The sequence below is a fragment of the Nomascus leucogenys genome, chromosome 5 (assembly GCF_006542625.1).
Source record: "Nomascus leucogenys isolate Asia chromosome 5, Asia_NLE_v1, whole genome shotgun sequence".
Lineage (NCBI taxonomy): Eukaryota > Metazoa > Chordata > Mammalia > Primates > Hylobatidae > Nomascus > Nomascus leucogenys.
This window is the reverse complement of record NC_044385.1, coordinates 118596560-118620976: the sequence shown is the minus strand read 5'-3', so window position 1 is coordinate 118620976 and position 24417 is coordinate 118596560. Positions and strand designations below refer to the sequence as shown.

General features: G+C 41.0%; 1 protein-coding gene across 1 annotated transcript in view; it reads right to left on the bottom strand.

Moving 5' to 3' along the window:
• The window catches only part of GPC6 (glypican 6), a 1175399-nt gene extending 1153159 nt beyond the window's left edge, over window positions 1-22240 (bottom strand). Inside the window, exon 1 of the mRNA XM_030813553.1 lies at window positions 21956-22240. Coding sequence (XP_030669413.1) covers window positions 21956-22115 — 160 coding nt within the window. The 5' untranslated portion in view covers window positions 22116-22240. The remainder of the gene's footprint in view (window positions 1-21955) is intronic.
• Window positions 22241-24417: the final 2177 nt, after the last annotated feature.

Here is a 24417-nt window from a genome sequence, read left to right as displayed (position 1 = left end):
CTAGAAGACCAAAAAAAGAAAGTAAATGTTTTTTAAAGATTTGCTGTTTGACATTTAACAGCATTTCAAGATCACCTTTTAAAGTTCTATTAGAGCTTCTCTCTTCAGAGCTCATCATAAAAAGAAATTAAAATGACTAAGTCTAGAGTGGGGATTACAGCCTACTACATTTTCTCCCCTCTGCTGAACAAGGAATACGAAGATTTCTTATCACCACATGTCATGAAGGAATGGGGAAAAGGAGAACTAACATTTATTTTGAGACTTCTCTCTGCATAGATAGGAAACTAGAGTTGAAAAGGGTAAGAAAACTTTAACCAATTTGCAAGCACGAGACAAGGAATTAAGTCCTTTTGCTTCTATATAATAGTATCTGCAAGGAATCCCAAAGATTCCTATGTAAATAAAGAGTTCATATTATTTCCAATTTACTTGATGCTCAAGAGATTCTTTGGAAGTTTTCATATTGTTTATGTAATGGGTATAACGTTTTGCAAATACTTTAAAAACAGATTCCATTCTGTTTGCTCCTTAAATCATTTATCTCCATATAGGTTTCCACCTCTAAGGGCATGAGGGTCTGTTACATCATCTCTTTAGTAGACAGAAGTCTCTAAATGTGGCAGAAGGGCTTGAATTCCAGCCAGAAAGAGAAAGAGATAGCAAACCCATCCCTGCCCAAGGGGTCTGTGCAAAGGAAGGAGGTGGAAGAACAGTAATGGTTTGCCAAGTCACCCAGTGACACGGCTTGGCTATGTCCCCACCCAAATCTCATCTTGAATTGTAGCTCCCATCATTCCCTCAGGTTGTAGAGGGACCCAGTGGGAGATAACTGAATCATGAGGGCGGTTTCCTCCATACTGTTTTGTGGTAGTGAATAAATCTCACAAGATCTGATGGTTTTATAAGAGCAAACCCCTTTCGCTTGGCTCTCATTCTCTTCTCTTGTCTGCTGCCATGTGAGACGTGTCTTTCACCCTCCACCATGATTGTGAGGCCTCCCCAGCCATGTGGAACTGTGAGTCCATTAAACCTCCTTCTTTTGTAAATTGCCCAGTCTCGGATATGTCTTTATCGGCAGTGTGAAAACAAACTAATGCACCCCGTTTCTCTCTAAGCTTTGCCTCAATGCTGGGAAGCCAAAGGGAAGCAGGATTTGGCGCCCAAGTTCTGTTTAGTATTCTGTGAAGAGATTGCCTGGTGGGCTACCTGGACCAACTTCAGGGTCAACTTTGGGGCACAGAGTACTCAGAGGGAGAGCTACACCCCTCACCTGGGTAGCACTGGTCTGGCTCAGCAATCCCTAGAGCCCTCCTGGGAAGAACTCAGAAAGCAGTGGAGTTGCAAACCAGAGGCTTGTCATGGTCCCCCCATGCCAAGTGATCAACGCTGGAGGTGGGCCAGAGGCCAGGTGAGTGACAAGCCAGTGACTCAGGAGGCCTTCATGCCCAGAAAGGCCAATGTGGGGGTGAATACTGAAGGAAAGGGGACTAGTTACCTGGTCCTTCCCATCTTGAATAAGAGCAGATCACAAAGTATATCATCCCCAGATATGCAGGCCAGCAGGGCCCTAGAAATGGGCAGAGCCCTAGGACCCTCAGTTTTCTTTCATGAGAAAGAGTCATTCCTTTATCACTCCCCAATCTAAGAGATTTATTTTCTTCTCTACTCTGTGTTAATTGACAAGCATGTGTACAGCCTTTCGTACTTGTCAGATACTATTCTAAGACCTTTAGAAATGTTCATTCGTTTAGCACAATCCCTTTGATGAGAGATAGGAACTGCTATTACCTCTGTTTACAGATGGAAAAATCAAGGCACACAGAGGTTCCGAAAAGGCTAAGTAGAGGAGCCAGGAGTCAAAGCCACTGCACCACAGCAAGCATCCCACTTGATTGACTGTCACCTAGAAAGGCAAAACTGATCAGACTACATTTTCAACTAGATCAGACTGAAATGTTTTTTCCTGTTACCCATCAAGTGGGAGCTCCTGAGGAAAACTAGACAGGTTATATGAGCAAGAAGAGAAGGAGAAGGAGAAACCAAGAAGTGGAGGAAGATGGAACTATATGCCTTTTTCATCAGAGTTGTAACTTGTGTATATTTTCAATTCAAAAATGGTGGCAGCTCACAACTTCCCAAAGGTCCTTCCAAAAGCTTGTAAAATGAGCCATTTCCTGGAGTGAGGAATGATGACTCACCCGCATTGCTGTTTTTCTCTTACCTCTGCTAGTTACCACTGGAAAGTGGAAATACGAGGCGCTGCTTGGACCAAAGTGAAATCAAAAGACATACTATTTCTCTAGTTTTTAAAATGGAAAAACCTCCAATTTGACAAGGGCTCTTCAGTTATGTTTAACATTTTTTTCCCAAAAGTCCACAAGACTGAAAGGCCAACCTCTTCCAACAGACCAAACCTTTTAAAGGCCTTCATGTTCCCTATGCAGGAAGCCCACAGCTGCCTATAAGGCAAACATTTCACAACCCTTACCAAGAGAGGACAAAACTAACACTCAGAACAACAGAAAGGGAAGCCAGAGGCAGAAAAGATACAATTCTAAATGTTAAATGTGTTGTTTTCAGAAATACATAGCAATTTTTAGGATTAAAATCAATCAATTTAAAGTATAAGGAGTTTTAGAGGTTTCACAGGGTTCCATTAATTATTTTCCCTGATGTGATATTACCAAATGGGGGCCCCTATTAATGGTGAAAATACGTCCTCAGTGATCTCAGTTTCTGATGGGTGGTAATATAGGACAGACAGCTCAGTAAGGTGGTAGGTTTATGGCACTGATAATACTTTCTATTTATCTGAAATTTGTTTCAGTTTTTCAAATCTAACATGCCAGTGAATAGGTCCTAGGATATGGTGTTGGTACAATGTCTGTAAACAATGATTCTTTCAGGGAGGGGAAAAAAAGAACAGTGCTTTCAATGTTCAGTATCCTTTACATCTGCTGCTCAGCTGGAAACACTGTTAAAAGGCCATTAGAACCTTAAGGTAACAGACCTCGAATGCTAGGAAAGCCATGGAGCAATTTGCTGTTTGTGTTAGGAGTATCAGCTCCAGCCACTTCCTTTTCATGGGCTGAAAACAGCTTCTGTCATGAGCCGTGAAAATCAATTCCACAGTAACCAGGCTGAAATGCGGTTGAAGGTGCTGCACCTACAGGCTGGCGCTGTGCAGCAGAGCCTCCTTCTGGGCATCCGGGGCACCTTCCAGAAGTTTCAGGCAGCGGCTCCCAGCAGTGCCTGGGAGGTAATGAGCAGCTCAGTACTTCCAGAAACCTTCAGGCTTATGGCTTAGGACACTGGTCCTCTCTTAGACTTAATTAGGTTAAAATATTAATTGTCACCCTGAATGAAGATAGCTGTAGGAGTGTCGTACTGGGAAAAAGCCTGCTCTTGCTTATTTGTATTCCATTTTTCCTGATTATAGTAATTGTGACAGAGGCTCATTTAAAAAAAAACAAAAAACAAAAAACAAAAAACACTGTTTCTGGGCCTTTTAAAGTACAGAACATTTTTAGACTTTTTTTTTTTTTCAAACATAAGGTCATACTTTTGAAAATATGTCCTTTAGGGGACTAAGCAGTTTTGTCAAGATTGTATTTTTTAAAATCATGGCTAGAAAGGTTGAAATTCATTTTTAAATATGCTATAGGTTTTTCTGTTCTAGGAAATTGTTATTCCAGGTGTAAAAATCAACCTTGGTTATCACATAGAATTAAGCTCATTCTAACCCATATTTCTATATATAGTCAACCCTTTGTTATACTGAAAACCTTTGTATACACTTCGCATGTTCTAAAAATAAACTGACACTCCTAAATCATAGCAACCAGCTTATGTGTATACATGTAACTTCTTATAATATTATCTCATCATCAATAGCCCAGGCCAAGTAACTGATTCAGTTAGTTAAATTTTGTGTTAACAACAAAATGGAAAAAATATAATTTCATGTTTTTTGCTCTGAATATCTGATGCAACTAACTTGTTTTAACTGAAATTTAAGTGTGATTACTCCATACATATTTTGTTGACTAAAACAGAAAAATATATAACTTTTATGTCTTTTGCACAAAATACGTAATGAAGACCTCTTACTGATTCTCAGACATTTCCAAGTTATATTTTAAAGAGGGGAAGGTGGTAATTGAAAATAGATTATTCATAATAGGTGTGTTGTTGATGACATATGATTTGCCATTTGTAAGGTATTTTATATTCAATTGAAACTGACCTTTTATGAGGGCCATGTGGTAATATAAGTGAAATGAATATATTCCTTACTGCGGTCATATAAAAAGATTGGCCTAAGCTTTTAACATAACGCTTGACCTGGTATCTAATATCCTTGTCTGTGAAAGAATATTGAATAAGATACCATATCATGAAATGAGTAGTAAAAGCATAATAAAATCCTTTCACACATTAGCACTTGATAATGTAAAAGTAACAGTCAACTAAGATTCCCAAGTTCAAGGCAAATACAGTTGGAGGAGAAGCTAATAATGGATTACCGCATAGGAGTGTCCAGCAATCCTGCATTTTCAGATTGTTAGTACTTTAGAATTACAAGTTCCCATTTTCAAAACAGCAATCCTAAACTCTTCAAAAACATTTGTTAGGCAAGCAGAAAACAGAGGTCAAAGATAAATCTTAATTTGTTTATTGGTGATTTTTAATATAGCTTGTAGGATTATCTAAAAGCGATCTGAAAAATTCTGTCTTCTAAAATCAGTTCATTGATACAAACATCTCTTTAAAGAATCAGGAATCTCCTAAGGGAACTGCAAAGATACTAGAATGGTTTTTGTTGCAAGTTAGTTTCCAGTAGTTGTTTCTTTCATAACAAAATGTTACATTATACTTAAAAAATTTTTGTTAAATATTTGACTGTAAAAAAAAAAAAGAAAAAGAAAAGAAAAAAGAAAACAAATTACCAGAAATTTTAAATGTCACAGTTTTTTAAGTTTGAAAAACTCCAAATCATGGAGATTTGGGGGGAAAATAAGGATAAGCAAACAGCTAAAAGACAATTTTTTTTCCAGGAAAAAATGTAAGGCCTGTCATTTAAAAATAGCTATAATGTGTGCATAGTAGCTTTTTTTTTCTTTTTTTTTTTTTTTTTTTTTTGAGACAGAGTCTCACTCTGCCACCCAGGCTTGAGTGCAGTGGTGCAATCTTGGCTCACTGCAAGCTCTGCCTCCCGGGTCCACACCATTCTCCTGCCTCAGCCTCCCTAGTAGCTGGGACTACAGGTGCCTGCCACCACGTCCGGCTAATTTTTTTGTATTTTTAGTAGAGACGGGGTTTCACCGTGTTAGCCAGGATGGTCTCAATCATAGTGGCTTTTGTTAAGTTCATTTCACAAGTGCTAGTGACTTTGAGTTATTCTCATCTATTAAGAAAATAGTAAATAAAAGTTATTTATTATTATTATTATTTTTTGGAACACTTCAAGGTGTTTTCTTTGCAAAGAAAATGGTTGCCTTAACATCACTGCAATCTTAAGAAAAAAATACCTCTAGTTCCTTGAAATTCTGTGGAGGAGCACTGGCCCCTGCTAATCTCAGCTGTCCTGGGGGCAGAAAGAGAGGAAGCCAATTGCTTGATAAACCTAAAACTATGATGTAAGGAGCAAACATGCAACTAGTAAAGCCTACAGAGTGCAGGTGTGCATGCCCAGAATGTATTATGCTATATCTTTAATTCAATGTGTACAAAATGCAGAGTGACCAGCTCTAAATGTAGTCGCCTTGTATAACAGTCTAAAAGTCAAGGGAAATGGCTAGATCTGCGCCTGAGAGGCTAGTATAGGAAAAACACCTCAAGGAGGAGGTTGGGGGGATGGGATTTCTCTTGACCAGAAATCTCAAAAGGACCAAAAAATAATTAAGAGTCATAGGTACCAACAGAAGTCATGCCATATTAGTAAGAAAAATAGGATCCTGTGGTGAAAGAAACCTGAAATGCCATTGCCCATTTCCCATTTAAAGCAATGTGGAGAGTCCCTTCTACTTAGGAAGAAGAATCATTGGCAGCTGGGTTGGCCTCTTTTGTTCCAGGCACACACGGGATAGACTGCTCTGGTCCCCTTCTGCTCTTTTCCTTAGTCCCCCTAGGGGCTCATGTAAACTTTTTAAAGTATGCGGGGAGATCAGTAGTACAACTTGTAGCAGTAACACACTTTGTGGGTGGAGATTCTCACCCACAACCAATGTAAAAAACAACACAAAAACCATTAACCAAAAGGTGACTGTCCACTCTGAAAGAAATCTGTATTTAAAACCACAATGAATGGCAACCAGAGTATGAGCCCCAGAGACTCAAAGTATGATACCTGGACCAACAACAACAGCATCACCTGAGAACTTGTTCAAAATGCAAATTACAGACTCCAGGCCAGAGCTACTACTGACTCAGAAACTCCGGGAGGTGGAGCCCAGCCATTTGTGTTTTGCAAGCCTTTCAGTGATTCTGGTGCATAGCAAAGTTTAGGAAGCTCGCTGCTCTACATCACTCATTCTCAATCCTGGGAGCACATCTATATTAGGAAATTATGAAAGGAAGGAAGAATGAAGGAAGGAAGGAGAGAAGAATAGAAGAAGGAAGGACTATGCCCTTTCCCAAATCAATTAAATCAGAGTATCCAAAATTGAATAATGGTGCTCAGGTATAGATAATTTTCAGTGCCCCACATTACAGTCTAGAAGACTGTTAAATTTTAAGGAATTTTGTGAACTGGCTGTTAAACTGTTGGTAGCTGGAAATTGTTCATGGTGAGAATATTTATACCACAAAACTTACCAAATGCTATAAATCAGTGTCCCCTCCACACCCAGGCAGTTGTTAATAATACCTAATCAGTTCATCACTGGCCAGGGTTGAGAAATACTGGACTAAAGTGACAATGCCAAGTACCTCATTAATTCAGACAGCCTCGGCAGTTTCTCTCAACTTCTCGATTACTACTCAATTTCTTGGGATTCTTATTAAGATTATGAAGATTTTTTTTGAAGATGGCAGATTAGAGGCTTTGTTAGTGTGCCTCACCCTTTTGAAAAGAGCAAAATAGTATGTAGAGATTCATGCTGTGCACTTTTATCTAAGAAGGAACAGAGGAACTCAAGAGAAAAAGTGAAAGAAACTTTGGATACTGTGAAAGGAGCAGTAGACAGCAGGCTGCACTGTGAGTCAGGCAGAAAACTGCAGTCTTCGGAGCGTGAAAGGGGGAGAGACTGTCTCCTTCATGCACATTCCCATTGGGGAGCCGCTTAATCCAGGCCATGGGGGAGCTCCTTAACCCTACCAGGTGCTAGAGCTGATTTCGGGAGCAGTGGGGAGAAGGAGCAGCATGGAGAAGTGCTTTGCATGCCCTCCCAGGCGCCAGGAGGGGCAGAAGGAAGACATTCCTAATCCAACTCACAGACGCCCACGTGGAAATCTGCTAGCTAACTCAGGAGATGGCCACAGGCTGAAAGAAGCTCCCAAGCGAGATTTGCAACCTAATCTTAAGCATAAAGCATGCTTCTGGCATGGGCACAGGAGCCAGGTGCCCCTGCTTCGTGGGCCAAACTAGAAGGGGTGTGGCCTGCGAGCTGCGGTTTCTGACTTGGGTGGGAGTCTCACAGTGTGTGGCAGTCTTGCACTGTGGGACCCAGCTGGCCCTTGCAGCTTTCTGCCAGCAGAAGTCTGTGGGTGTGAGATCTGCCCCTGTCAAAGGCATGGGAGCTGGGTGGGTCTCATTGCCACCTGCTGCCTGGCTCCCAGCGTGGACTCTTATGCAGCAGAAGTGGTTCCATTCCTCTCTGAAACATTACCCCAGTGGCCAGGGAATTTCCCACTGACTCCCATCAGGGCCCCTGCTTGCACTCACACTAAGGGGGGCCAAAGCACAGGACTGCCTGACCCAGCCCCCACCGAGCTTTTCCCCTCCACCCACCTTGGCAGCAGAACACAGACAGGGCCCTTTAGGAGTTCCACGGCCCTGCCCATCACCAGTGACATCTGAGTGCTTCCCCTGAATAACAGGCCAAGCATCCCATGGCCACCCCAGCAGCTGGTTCTCTCCTACAAGCGCTACCTCCTGGCCCAACTTCACCTAGCACAGCCCATTACAACATCTTCTGGCACAATAACACAGTGCTTGTAAAGGAGAAAGCTCTTCTTTGACCTCAGCTAACACCATTGTCCACACCACCCCAGCTACCCAGGAGGCCTTGAGCCCATTCACACGCCCAGTACATTGATACTACAGCTGGCAAGTGAGAAAGCCACCAAACCACACCAAATAGCCTTATTTAGAAACCCTGAACAGACCAAGACAGGCCTACAGAGCCCACAGCACTCCCTGCCACCCCCATCAGAGCTGGTGCTTGCACCTGCCACTGGGAGACCAGAGAGGACCAGCCTGGTCCAGCTCCACCCATTTCACTTGCCTCTGGAGCTAAGAGCAAAGCCCAAGCCACTGCAAGTCCTGTAGACCAGTCCACGGCCTGAGGGATCAGAGGGCTTCTCCATATGGCTAACTAGAGACTTGGGTGACCAATTCCCTTCAGAACAAACAAACAAACAAACAAAAAACAGAATTACAGGTGAATGTGAATAGCCCAAACGGAGTGTTAAGGGGTGATTGTTGGAGCCCATTGGAGAGTTCATTGAAAGAATCTACAGCATACACAAAAATTAAGGAACCAAGAAGTTGGCAGAGATCAAATCAAGAGATTTAGTATTCTGTGGAAAGGGTAGGTAGGAATGCTCTTGGCCTCTCTAGCCCTTGTAGCAGACTGCTGGTATCCAAACTCAAGGAGAGCTTTTTTGCCACCATGAGCCCAAGTACTGGAGCGGGCTGCGATCTGGGGACTTCTCGAGGGCATTATATTGGGCTACCATCTCAATGGTAGCCCAATTATATTGGGCTAACATCTCAGGTCCCTTCCTGTTCCCCCTGGTCCCAACCTGTAGTAGCAGGTGCCATACTGAGTGTGCACCCATTGCGAGACTTTGTTCTGCTCAGGGACTTCCAACCCTTGTGTCTTCACATCACAGGATCCCTTGCAGACATGCCTCAGTACCAACCCGGACTGTGGCAACCCCACAGGGTGGCTAGACCCAGAGGAACAGCAGGATTCACAGTGGGCTGGCCCCCAGGGATTGTCATACCTAGGGGAAGGGGGAGTGCACCACACCAAGGGAGCACCCTGTGGGTCAAAAGAAACAGAGTGCAGGCTTTTCTGTGTCCGTGAACTTGCTGCTTGTGGGCTAGGAGCAGCTTCACCTCTTTCAGCAGAGGGATAGGCACAGTGCTCAGCTCAGTGGGAAGACTGCAATTCTTCCCCAGCGGTTGAGCAGCCCCAGTACTCACGAAGGGATGTAGAAGGGACTTCTCCCCCTCACCCACTGCTGCAGACACAGCCAGATGTCTCCTGTAGGAACTTGGCTTGGGTGCATCTGTAGATGGTCTTTCTAGAGCATTTTGGGGAGACTGTGTCCCCACAGGATGTATGTCCTCTGGGGTCAGGCTTGCAAGAGGAGTGGAGCTCTGCTCCCTCTCTACACAAAATGTCAGCATTCCTGAAGATGGAAAGATGCTTGTCTAATCTGAATATCCAGAACACCGGGACAGGAGCATGATAGGGAGTTGGGTTGTTTTTTGCCAGGCTTGTAGTAGAGCTGAGGTAGCACCCTCCCTTTCACCTATGAAGACCTCAGTGCATTTCACGGGAACTCCCCAGGCTACATCCATCAGGGCTGGGATGTGTGCCCACCATTGTGGTATTGCATATACCTACCTACCTCAGCCACAGCCAATTCTTACCCATGGACACCTCTAATTAAACTGAAGACTAAACTGTTCAACCCAGTGAAAAAAATACTGGGGAAAAAAGTACACATCAAGAGGAATAAAATAAGCTTCAGGAGACCTCTGTCATTCCAGCACCACAGGAGACAGTGACCCTATTCACACACCCGCTGCATTGCTACTATAAGCAGGACCTAAGAAAGCCATCAGACAAAATCTGTATAACCAAGGAACTTACACAGAGTCTTTGCAACTGAAATTATCCAGAGCCAAAGCGAGGGAATCATAAACTGTACACATTATAGTTACATCCTCAAGGAGAAAAAAAAACCCAGTCCAGTCAAAACTCAATTCAAAAATAAGAAGAAGAAACATTCTATCCAGATGAGAAGGAAGCAGAAAAATAATTCTGGCAACATGAAAAGCAGAGTTTTGCAATGCCCCCAAAAGATCACATTAACTCTTTAGCAATAAATCTAAACCAAAATGAAATCTTGGAAATACCAGATAAAGAATTCAAAATATTGATCATAAAGTTTGTGAATGAGATCCAAGAGGAAGTCGAAACCAACATAAAGAAATCGAGAAAACAACTCAAGATATGAATGAAAATTTTCCAAGGAGATAGATTTTAAAAAATCAAAAAATCAAAACAAAACAAAACAAAACAAAACACAGAACTTCTGGAAATAAAGACTAATTTAGGGAGTTACAAAATGCAGTGAAAAGTTTTACCAAGAGACTAGACCAAGCAAAAGAAATAATTTCAGAGCTTGGATATAAGGCTTTTGGGTTTACCCAATGAAACAAAAACAAATAAAAAAGAATCAAAAGAAATGAATACAGTCTCCAACAAATATGGGATTCTCTAAAACATCCAAACCCTATAATCATAGGTATTCCTGAAGGAGAAGAAGAAAAAGTAAAAAGTTTGGAAAACCTATTTGAGGGAATATTTGAGGCAAACTTCTCTGGTCTTGATAGAGATTTAAACATCCAGACACAAGAGGCTCAAAGAACTCCTGGGAGATTCATTGCAAGAAGAATATCAGTAAGGCATGTAATCATCAGGTTATCTAAAGTCAACATGAAAGAAATAATTCTAAGAGTAGTGAGACAAAGGCATCAAAACTTATAAAGGAAAATCTGTCAGACTAATGGCAGACTTCTCAGCAAAAAACTCACAAGCCAGAGGGGATTGGAATCCTATCTTTAGTCTTCTTAAACAGAGTAATGGTCACCAAGAATTTTGTATGGTGCAAAACTTAGTTTCATAAATGAGGGAGAAATAAGGTCTCTCCCAGTAAAGCAAACTCGGAAAGAATCTGTCACCACTAGACTGGACCTGTAAGAAATGCTCAAAGGAATTCTAAACATCAGAATGAAAGTTCTATATGCACCAGTATAAAAAACATTCAAAAGTATAAAACTTGCTGCTTATAAAATAGTAACATGATGGAGAATACAAAACAACTAGGTAGCAATCAACATGATGACTGGAAGAGTCATTTAACATATTACTATTAACTTGGAATATAAATGATCTAAATGCCCGACTTAAAAGATAGATTAGTGGAATTAATTTAAAAAGCACAATCTAAGTATGTGTTGCCTTCAAGAGACCCACTTAACTTGTAAAGATTCTTATAGACTCAAGGTAAAGGGGTAGAACAAAATATTCCACACAAATGGAGTCCAAAAATGAGCAGCACTGGTCATTCTTATATCAGATAAATCAGACTTTAAATCAACAAAAGTAAATAAATAAATCAATAATAAAAAGACATAGAAGGTCATTATATAATGATAGTTGGTCAACTCAACAAGAAGAGATAACAACCTTAAATAAACATACACCTAACACCAGAGCTTCCAGATTTGTAAAACAAATACTACTAGATTTAATATAAGAGAAACACAGCAATACAATCATAGTGGGGGACTTCAACACAACACTAGCTAGATCACAGAGGCAGAAAGTCAACAAAGAAACACTTGCCATAAACTGGATTCTAGGACAAATGGACCTAACAGAGGATTACAGAACATTCTACACCAAACTAGAGAATATACGTTCTTGTCATAAGCACATGGAATAGTTTCCAAGACAGACCATACAATAGGCCACAAAACAAGTTCCAATAAATTTTTAAAAATCAAAATCATATCAGGCATCTTCTCAGACTACAGCAAAATAAACCTAAAAATCAATTCCAAGAGGTACTCCCAAAACTATACAAATATGTGGAAATTAAATTATCTGCTCCTGAATGATTTTTAGGTCACTGACAAAATCAACATTAAAATTAAGAATTTTTTCAAAATGAATGATGACAGTGACACAAGTTATCAAAATCTCTGGGATACTGTAAAAGCAGTACTAAGAGGAAAGCTTATAGCACTAAATGTCTACATCAAAAAAGACAAAAAGATCGCAAATTAACAACCAATGTCACACCTCAAGGAGCTAGAAAAACAAGACAAACCAAACCCAAAGGTAGCAGAAAAGAAATAACAAAGATCAGAGCAGAACTAAACAAAACTGAAACTGAAAAAAACAATACAAAGATCAATGAAATGAAAAGTTAGTTCTTTGAAAAGATAAAATTGAGAAATCACTAGCTAGATTAACCAGGAAAACAATAGAGAAGATTCAAATAAGCTCGATCAGAAATAAAAATGGAGACATTACAACTGATACCACAGAAATACAAAAAATGATCTGAGATGATCTTTTGTATTTCTGTGGTATCAGTCGTAATGTTTCCATTTTCACAGATCTGATGTTCTATGAACATCTCTAAGCACACAAAATAGAAAATCTAGAGGAAATGAATAAATTTCTGGAAATATAAAACCCCCAAGCTTGAATCAGGAAGAAACAGAAATCCTAAACAGACAAATAACAAGCAGTGAGATCAAATCAGTAATTAAAAAAATTTTCCAACAAAATGAAGCCCAGGACCAGCTAGATTCATGCTGAATGTGACCAGACATTAAAAGAAGTGATACCAATCCTACTAAAACTATTTCAAAAGATTGAGAAGGAGGAAATCCTCCCCAACTCATCCTATGAAGCCAGTATCATCCTGTTACCATAGTCAGGAAAGACACGACAAAAAAATAAAACTGTGGACCTAGATCTCTGATGAACATAGATGCAAAAATCCTCAACAAAACACAGCAAACCCAATACTATAGAACAACAAAAGGATAATTTTCCAGGATCAACTAAGCTTCATTTCAGGGATGCAAGGATGGTTCAACATATGCAAGTCAACAAATGTAATTCACCACATAAACAGAATAACAAAAGCTATATGGTCATTTCAGTAGATGAAGAAAAAGCATTTAATAAAATTCAGCATCACTTCATGATAAAAACCCTCAAGAAACTAGGCATAGAAGGAACATACTTCAAAATAATAAAAGCCATATATGACACACCTACAGTGAACATCATACTGAAGGGGGAAAAGTTGAAAGCATCCCCCCATAAGAACATTTCCCTTAAGAAGTGGAACAAGACAAGGATGCCCACTTTCACTACTTCTATTGAACATACACTGGAAGTCTTAGCCAGAGCAATTACGCAAAATAAAGAAATAAAAGGCATTCCAATTAGAAAAAAGGAAGTCAAACTATGTGTGCTTGCCAATGATATGTTCCTGTACCTAATAAAACCCTAAAGACTCCTCCAAAAGACTACTGGATTTGATAAATGAACTCAGTAATATCAAGCATGAAGATGCTATGATCATCAGCTCCCATCTGAAGGTCCAGCTGAAAGACCATATCCTTTTGCCTTCCCTTCTAGGTATACGCATAGGAGGCAATTCTGAAATGAGAAGGATGGGCATCTCTGCTGGGGGACTGTTGAGAGTGGTCTGCCTCATCAAGGAAGAGACATGTGGGAAGAAATCATTTCTTTCTGTGCATCTAGGCATTGTCAAGAGGCCTTAGCTCCTGGTACTGTAGCCATCATCTTGTGTTTATTTGGAGGTGATCTGGTGGAACAAGGATCTGAGAGCCAAAAGACAGAGAGAACCTGGCACCCTGTTGATACTGCAAGCTTACAGCTTTCTCACTCTTGCAAGAGCTCTGCACTGGGACTTCTTGTTATGCAAAATAATGGCTTTCCCTGACTGTGTAAGCCAGTTGAGTCAGGAATTTCTGTGACCTGCTGCCCAAAGTATCTTAACTGACACAGACTACTTGAGTTGAGAGTTTCAACAGCTCATCCTCTAAACTCTTTTATTGGAATTTCTAAGTAACAGAGTGAAGTTTTTAATTTTTAAAAATTTTCCCTTTTAATCGTTTCTTCTTTCTCTCATGGCCTTATTCACCCCTTCTTCACTCCTCTCATCCTCCTCTGAGACCATGGCAATCTCCTGCCTAAGCCTCTAAAATTTAAGTGTCTCCTAGCTGTCCTTCTTCCCTCCCCCTGGGGCCTTTAATGAACTTTTCTCTAATCCATCCTGTGATACTGCTTGCCTAATCCAAAACAATACTTTCATCATGTCACCTCTCTGCCAAGAACCTGAGATGATGACCTACTTTCGGTCATATGAAGCCTCGAATTTTCAAGGCCCTCCAAAAATCCAATCCCACCCTATCTGTTCAATATCAGATTCCTTTCTGTGCTCTCCTCCGCACACCCTATTTTGCTCACATATTTAATTACTCCCTAACTGCCTCCTTCTTTCATGGCCCTTTGTCAAATGCTACCCGTCCCTCAAGGCTCCAATTAAATTTTGCCCCCTCCTTTCAGCTTCAACCTCTCATTGTCGTTATTATAATCAGTAATGATATTTGGTACTTAGATTAAAACAATGCTTTGTCAGTAGCTTAAGTACCAAATATCATTACTGATAGAAATGATGGTACAATTTGATTAATTCTCCATTAGGGTAAAAAATTTGAAGTTTTTTTTTCACTGACAGAGCAGAAAGTACTGTGACTTAAATTTCATAGTGAATGTGGCTGATTACATGTATTTTGATATTTCTGCACTTTTGAGAGTTAGCAATTCATCTGATCCTATTTGAGAAATCTCTTTCAGTGACACTGATACTGTTAATAGTCTTCTGCTGGTTTAATGATATTGAGTTTTTTCTCCATTATGAAGCACACAAAAACTATGCTAAAGTATTTTTATTACCATGGTAATTCAATTAACATTTCTGGGACATTTACTTCTCTCTTAATTCTCTCTCTCTCTTCCTTCCCTTTCTCTCTCTCGCACTTTCTGTCTCTCATACACACACACACATACACAAACACACAACCCAGTCCTTATTCATTTTCAGTCACATAGTAGATGCTAAATAAGTAAGTTTGATCCATTTCACCTACTAAGTATTTCTTGAATCCTTCCTATTTCCATGATCACCACTCTAGTCCTAGCTAGCCTCTCTCCTTTTCCTGTATCTGTTTTTTTCCACTCAATCCTTTCTCTATAGAGCAACCAATGTAGTATTTCAAAACTATATCCAATCCTGATTAAAACACTTATTCAACAGCTTCTTAAGGGACTCAGGCTAAAGGCCAAAGTCACTGTAGTGAGTTTGAAGGATGTGAGGGCTGATGGGGGTGGGGGAGGACAACTGACCCCCAGGTGGCAGTAGCACACAGTGAGCTTAATTTGGAAGACACTCAGGTTGCATGTGAAGGAAAGTCCCTCACAGCATGAGACCTTGCAGGGCTAACAAACGGGCCACCACCCAAAAGGGCAGAAGGTCAAGGAACTCCCAGGGAAGAAGGGCATTATGACCCAGGCAATGTCATCAGCAACATGGTAGACAGCCTCAGGGCCAGAGAGCTGCTAAGGGCTGCAGCAGCTAGGAGTCTTTGATCACCCCAGGGTTGTCTTACATATGGCTAGCAGATAGGTACAGTTTTATAGAGTGCACAAGGCAAATATGCTCTAAATGGTTAAAAACCTGCTTCTTTGTGCTATATTTGAAACAACTGGATGTGTAAAAACTTGACTTTAGCACTACTGAGCTTTTTAGCTAAAGGTTCAGGTCTGCTGTGAAAAAGGGAACAACTTAGGGCCAAGATGCAGGGGTTACCTTTGGATTCTTTCTATCAATTTAAGTCATTAACCTGACCTTTGGGCCCCCTTCTCCAGTCTCTCCCACACCCCTCTCCCCACTCACTGACCACTCTCCCCAGGGACTGGAACCCTCCGCACGTTTGCAGGGTATTCTCACCACACAGGAAATTTGTGCCCCTTCCACACCCCTGCTTCCTTACTGAAGGGCACCCATGCTTCAGATCCCATTATTCTGCCTCTGATTTGATCAAATGCTCCTATAAAATGCTTTCACAGTGCCAGGCATCCTTAGTGCTATGCATTTATCTCTGTGGCAATTAATTATGAATGGTGTCCTTAATTTCTGCTTCCCTGCTGGGATTCAAATTCCCTGGGGCTCTACCCTCAGAACCTGGTACAATGACTTACCCATAGTAGGTATACAATAAATACTCATTGCATGAAGAAAAATTGCCTAGAAGAAAGAGAGAATGGGTTATTAAAATACCCAATAACCTGAATAATGTGAAAGTGTGAAACCAAATTTTGATTTTTTTTTTTTTGGTTACTAACTGGCACATTCATTTAAAACATATTTTTCATCCAAGGTTATTAAAAATTCTTAGATATTTTCATCCAGGATTATTAGAATTTTAAAACATTTACCCAAGTCTCACTACTATGAAACCCTTTGTTACAAATATATGATCCCAGGGAGTCAATAGTACTTTCAAACTGTACTATATATATCATTGAAAACTGAATAATACTGGAGAAATCTACGAAAATATTTAAAGTTAAGTTATGTACCAGCTCAAGAATTTAACATAGCAGAATTTAGTCTGTAAAGAAATACAAGCACCAAGTTTAAAAGAATATTAAATCGCTGTTTATATTGGCAAGATAAATCTAAATCACCTTACTGGCCTTTCTAGAAGTAATTTGAAAGATGTGAATTAAGTTGGGGTAAAGGTTGTTCTTATATTGTTATTTTTGTGGGTTTCAATATAAGACCAAAAGATTAAAATCATTTTTAAAGCAATTATTTTATTATACTGTTTACCCTAAACTCATATTTCTATATAAAACTAGTGATTGAAGTTAGATCATTTTAGGTTAAAACTACTCAATAATTTTGTGTTTAGTAAGTGTTCATAAATTTCATCCATAATTTTAAAAGAACACTAGTCACTTTCTTACATAATTTATGGCACAATCTTTATGCCATAATACTTAAAGAACATAATGCTGTACATTTTAAATCAATTTTGACAGTGGCCTATATTTCTACTCACAAGCTATTATTAAGGTACAATGCAGTTGAAAGATATTTTATGTAAAAAAGTATATCAGTCAACTCAAATGAACTCTTGTTCCCAATGATGACATATTATCCTCTAATTAAATCAGCTAAGATAACTCACAATCACTCTAAAATTAATTCCCAAATCAAGAGTTTAACAAGTGGCACTTCTAATAGCCCAACTTTTAGATTGCTTTGATACCTGGAATTAATGTGATTCTTTTAGAAATCTAGTGACTTGTAGAAACATTAAAAAAAAAAATTGAAGTTCACCTCACTCATTTGTAATTTATACTGTCCTTCCAAAAACTTTTAAAGAAATCAGCTAACTAAACAGGGGGCAAAGAAATAAATCTTTGAACCAGGCAGATAAACAGAAATTAAACAATTTATCTCAAACTATGATATTTACTGTGGCTTTAAAGAGTAAGCGTTACCAAACACTGTTTTCCATTTAAGTTAATGTGATATCTCCATGGAAACTGGAAAAAAAAAAGTTGTGTAAATCGTAAATGTATTAAATTAGTTGGTTTGCTGGGGGAGCAGACAGAAAGACAGGTTTCCAGAGAAAGGAAACGCCCATTGGGCAAAGGTCAGTGAAAAGGAAACATTATGTATTTTGAAACAAGCAAATAATCTTTTTAAAGTATAGATTTTTAGATAAATACTTGATAAATTAATATCAAATAGATGAAGAGTTTGGTGCTTAATATCCAGCTGTAACACAACTCTCAAAATACGTGGGACAGAAAAAGTTGCAAAATAAATATTGAAAACAGAGCTAGTTACATTTTTTTTTCTAATCTGTGGAGATAAATGTTCTTACTCCCTCTAGCCCCATGAATAACTTTCCATCATGAGCTTTGTTGGACTAACCCAATATTTCAATAGGCCTAGTATACTGAAAGAAACCAAGACACGTACTTTAGTTTCTGTGTTTTATATAACTATATCTTGCCAGAAAATGTACAGAAAAATGCATAAATGCATGAACCATTTAATGGTGGTAGCATGGCCAATTCCTGAGAATACAAAATCCAAAGTCAAAGTGATATTGAGAATTAGAGACGTTGGAACAAAATAGAAACATATATATATATATGAAATGAGGAAAGAATACATTTTGCATGCATTCATTCAAAATAAATGGTGAATGTTAAATACTGTAAAGCAGTGAGCCAAGTGAGGTATATAGACCCTGGAGTCAGAGTGCCTGGGTTTGAACTGCAGCCTCATTACTTACTAGTTGAGTCACCCTTAGGTAAGTTAATTAAAGTTCCTGTCACACAGCCTTTTTATCTATAAAATGGGGTTAATGTGTAGTATCTACTAAGTTACTGGAAGAATTCAGTAAGGTGATATTATAAAGGTAATAATTTTTAAGTAGGTGATAGGCACATAATAAATTCTACATAAGAGATTGTTAAATAATGTCACATTACATAAGTAATGAAAACATGATCATGTAGGCCAATAAGTCACTGTTAACTACAAAGTGTTATAATTAATGATCCTAGCAAGACTCAAGGCATAAAACAGTGGCAGAGTAAGCCTGAAACAACATTCTCTGAATTTCCCAGAGTTTTAAGCAGGTGCTATTTTCAGTGGTAGAGTTCCTTTAGAAGTTTAGAGCCACCAACATGAGGAGGATTGGAAAATTAGGTCATAATTCTGATGAATGAGGAAAGACTAGAATGTTTCACACTGACCTTTGATCAGAATAACTGTCCTAACAAAGAACCTGATGATTCACTGCTCAATATCTTCCCAGAAGATAGAACAGGAAAAAATAAGCAAGCACATTGTGAAGGCTTTTGGCTAGATATCTGGAAACATTTCTATACCATAAGAATTGCTACATTAGAATGGATTGCTGAAAGGGGATCAAGAGTCTACTCCTTTGGAAGTTTTTCCAACAAGGATAAATAGAGTCTATCTGATCTCCTTGAGATGGTTTAAAATCAGCGCTGAGTGAAGACTGATGGTGCAAACTGCCCCTTGAAGGCCTCCTCCTTCCCAAGCATCCTCTGAAAGTATAACTTTATATATTACCTATGATACTTCCTCATCTGTTGGGTTTCTATTCTACCCTAGAATAGAAAAGGGCAACACTATTTCACAATTGTGAGTTCTGAGTAAAACTTTGATAATGTCATGATGAAACATAACGTCCTTATTACTTCTGAAGTTATTTCACTAAGCAAGCTACCTGCAAATAGCTTTCAATTAGAAACAGCTGTCATGAATCTGAAGTTTGAACAGCAATTCTTTTAAATTTATGTGCCCTGGCAGATTGAAGACACATGAAATTCCTCAAGCAAACCATTAGATGCCCAATCAAGGCAAAGGATAAAAAAGAGTTTAAGAAAAGATGACCACTTACACTAGATAATTAAATGTAAACAGTATCAAGAACTAGGGAGGAGAGACAGAGTGTGTTCATGTAACAACAGGGTATATTTCCTAAGTGATTATTAAAACAGTAATAGGTAGCATTAAGTAAAGTTGATTTTGAAAAAACAAGTATATCCTTAAAAAACACAATTGTCTTTCAATTCATTATTTTCCTATTAAATGTGCCTCTGACCCTGTGGTGACCTGCATCTTGATTATGTCTACCAGCATCAAAGGACACAAGGCTTAAAGCAAAGTTAACAGTATGCCCTTACTCATGGAAAGCAGGTGAGTTTAAAAAAAAAAAAAAGTGCACACATTTTAGAAATTCATCGCTAATAAGCAAACACTGTAATTGTAAAAAGGTGGGGAGGAGACCAAAAACAAAAACAAAAACCTCTTTAGTTAAATATCCACCGAAGAATTTACATGAACCCCTGGGAATGTTCTCAACAAACATTCATGGTGACTACAGAAATTGTTTTACACTGAAAATCTTCACTTTGATATTAAAGAGATGTGCCTGATGCTGAGGATGAACTCTAGTCTCCTGAGAGTCCCATTATCCGCTAAAGAATACCGAAGCAATTTAAAAATAGCTATTTTCTTCTTTGAGATATCTTATCTGAAATCATGTTGGGAAATATCTGTGTGCTTAAAAGATACCGTTTGAAAAAGCCCAGATTAAAGGAGAAAAAGTTCCTAGAAGAAGTGATCCATACTACAAACCTTTTAAAAAGCTGAATTCCCTGCGATTTGGGGAGGGGAAAAAAAGCGAAGCTGATCCTTATCAATTAATTAAAAAGAATGAAATAACAGTAGACAAAGGAGAAGGTGAGTTAAGAAACTTAAGGAGCTGTGGGGGACGGTCCCTCTCTATTCATTGATTAACAAATTAAGGAGTTCTGGAAAAGAAGGAAGAAGTAACAAGGATAGAAAAGTAGTCTTATAATTCACCACAGATTCTTCCTTAGACTCAGCAAAGGGAATGTCTGGCTCTGAACTGAAAAAGCTCCTTCTATATAATGAGCGTGGTAATTTGCACCTCTTTTTTTTCCCCCTTTGGCAATGCTCAAATTTATTTAAATGTGTTCATTTCAGTGTAAGTAAAAACCCTCACTTCTACAGCTTGAAAATCATAAGAAAATAGTAATTCCTCAACGTATCGAAACTGTGATGTTCTAAGATATCTGCAAAATGCTTTTCATCCATCCACCAGTTATTTGGCAAAAAGCAGAGAGAGGCTGATGGAAATTCAGCGTTTTGACTTGACGATCTGAGGTCACTAAGGACTTCAGCTACCCGGTTTGAGCAGCCCGCGCCCTCGCAGCATCTCCTTGGCCTCCCTCGGCCTCTCTCAGTTCTGTTGTTTAGCAGCCAAAGGATTCTCTCTGCCCGACACGTTTCATTCACAGAGCCCCAGAGAAGCTCGGATTCGGTTGGAGCTAAGAGCCGGAAAACAAGCACCCAGACTGCCGCGCAAGTTGTCGGAGACCAAGTGCTACACACACTGGCGCCGAGAGAAAGGGTGGGCGCTCTCAAGCTCTTGGTGGAGCAATGCCAGTGGCCGGGCATGCGGGGGACACGGGGCCCCCGAACCCGGACCCGAATCCCCAGCTGAGCCACCCGCTGAAGTTGGCTGCTCGCTGGCAGACGAGGCCGGCTCCGGACCGGGTGGCGGGGTGTCCCCGAGCCCTGAGTGACCAACAGCAACTGGGGAAGCACTGAGGAACCGTAACGGGAAAGTCCGCCCACATCTGAAACAGGCAGCCTGTGAAGTCCCCAAACCAGCCTTGAAATGCCGGCGTCCGGAGGCCAGGTCCCCGGCGAGGGTCCCTCCCAGCCTTGCCCGCCCCCGGCCCGAGCGCCGGGCGCTCTGCCCCCCGGAGGACACGGATAGGGGAGAGAGGGGCTGGGGGAGCCCTCCGCGTCTCTCCACCGCCCCTGCCGGCGCAAGGGCGGGAGTGGAGAAGGCGCCACTCAGACTGTGGCGCTGGGCAAACTGCGGTCGCAGTTCTTCCAAGTTTGCCCGAACCAGAGCGCGGAGTGAGCGCCCTGCTCGGCTCTCCGTCTGCGCCTTGCAGCCGCCCCGGAGTGACCCGGGCTCCCTGGCCAGCGGGCCTGAGCCATCAACTACGGGGTAGAAGGGCGCGAGAGCAGCGGGAGGCGGGAGCCAGGGTGCTCCCCCGTGTGCACACAATGAGGCGGCGGAGACGCACACCTTCCCCCCGCCGAAGAAGCCGCAGGAGCATCCGCCGCCCAGCACGGAGACGCGGAGTCCCGTAGAGCTGTGGCAGAAAGTGAACACCAACTCAGCAACAGGGGGAAGGAAGGGGGCGCCGGGCGGCCAGGGGGACATGCGGCAGCCGAGGGCTGCAGCCTGCCCCTGCAGCGCGCCCGCGCTTACCTGCGATCTCCTGGTAGGGGATGTCCGCCAGGCTGAATCCCTTGGCACCGTACGCCTGGCGGACCTCTCCGCAGCTCCGAGCCTTCACATCCGCCCCGGCCGGTAGAGACAGCAGCAGCCCCAAGAGGGGAAGAATCACAGCCCCGATCCAAGAAGGCATGGTGCAACATACAAATCCAGCTCGGTAAACCCCACGGCCGGTGCGCTCTTCACCTTGCCCCTCAAGCCGAAAGCCCGCCAGAGGCAGCGGCGCGCTCCTCGCCGCTGCCCAGCGTCACCCCCTTCCACCAGCCGAGGGGACGAGCAGCGCAGCCCTCTGGACTGCGCTTAGCAAACTTTTATAAGCCAGATGGAGGATGGCAAGCCAACAAGGGCTGGCTGGGAAGGCTCTTGCCTTGCTCCTCTAGCCCCCAGATGGAAACGGTGCAATCAAAACGAGGAACAGAAGGAAAAGAAGTGTTTAAAAAACCACCATGGGGGTTCAGAGCTGCAATCCGAGTTCCGAGCCGCAGAATCCTGGAGCGCTGCGGGCTTGGCTCGCCGGACTGTGCGGCGATGGTGGGAACGCGCGCCGGCTCTCCCGGGAGGGAGATGGACAAGCGAGAGCGAGTGTGTGTGCGCGCGTGTCTGTTGGTGTGAGCGCGAGGTTCTTGGGGATGTGTGTGCGTGGAGGTATGTGTTCGGGATATACGAGATCTAGGGGAAACCTCAGCTTAACACAGGCTATGGGAGCCTGTGAGAGTCCTCCTGAAATAGGAAGAGAGAAATCCTGGAGACAGACACTGGAGGCAAGAGGGAAGGAGAAAGGAGGGGGGGGGGGGGGGAAGAAACGTGCTACACATTGCACAGCCGAAATTCACAGGCCGAGTCAAAGGCAAAACCTGGACTGGATCTCTTCCTAGTCGGTAGAAAGGGGAAAATAAGAAAAAGAAACGTACCTATTTTCTTATTCACTTCACATCCTTTATACCGATCTGAAAGAACATCAATAAACAATCTAGAAAAACAAGGTAATTTTAAGTTATTAAAAACATGTTATTAAGCTGTATTTTTATGGAGGTAAAGGAGAACGCAGTTCCAATTGTTGCTCTTAATATGTGTCCCTGACCTATTGAAACACAAAGCCAGAGTGGAAGTAGTCATACACGGGAGTTCATGGGTGGCAGAGCACAATCACGGCTCTAACTAGTTGTCTAATTTCTGTTTGACTTTGTTTTTTTCTAAAGGCACACATTACAGACTGGTAGTTCTTTATTTTTAAAGGTTTGGTTCTAGATTCAACAATTTCCCCTTTTTTTATTTCAAATATTCCATAGCCTTCGATCAGAAATCATTAAGCTTAGGTTTCCAATGTGTGGAGGATCGGGAAAGCTAACAACCAGACCACAGAAGCAACAAGGAAAGGGGAGCACAAGGGTCAGAGGTGCATAAAGGGACATAATGGGGGAAGGGAGGTAATATCTTCCCTCTCACTAGATGCCCTCACACAGTAGACTTAACATTTTCTTCCAAGTTAACATAATTCTCAAGTGGAGAATCAATCCAATTTCTTCTTCCTGTCTCCATTTACACTGATGTTCTGTGAACAGGATAAAAGTGAAAATTCAGGTTTGCCTAATTGACTTTGTTATGCTAATGGACGCACTGAAGTCAGCTGGCAGAAGTGTGTGTTGAAACCCAGAGCTCCTGAAACTACTAAGATAGTTTAATGAAAACCAAGACAAAATGATAATAATAATAATAATAGTGTTTACTCACTTACGTGGCTATGTGTATCATAGGTCAGCACATTATTCAGAAACTACAACAAGGTAATGCCCAGTTTTGTGGAGCTCACCTGTGAAGCTACACATGAAGATGTTTTCCTGATGATGATATGAATGACCAGAATGACTCATGAAGTTTAAATCATTCAATTTGTCATTATCATCACAATTCATTAGCTACATTATCTTCCTCTCTTTAATAAATTCCCCCTCTCCTAACCACCAAAAAGACTCTCAAGATTCAACCTCATTTAACCTTTCCAAACGCTTTAAAAATAAAGTCGACTTATTTACAGAGCCACTTTGTCTTCTTCAAACCCATAGGTCAAAACAAAACAAAACAACAAAAAAAAAACTCCATAGCTAAATCTTTCTGAAAACGCAACACACTTAACTTTTTTTCTCTTAAAATTTCAGCATAATTTTTTGCTTTCACAATATTTATGCTAACTGGCAGATCTTAAATCACTGAACTTATTTTCCCTCAAGTCGGAAATCAAGATAAAATATATTCTGGTATGTTTGTGGACAAATGGTGAGGTTGATAGGCCCAGGAATTGCAGTCAAGTTATTACTTCTGTGATATTTGACAACATGACTTCCTTCAAACTTATCTTTGTATCATAGTCAAGCATTATGCGCTCCAGAGGAAGGGGGTAAAAACACACACTTCCTGTCCTATCACCTTATCCTGGG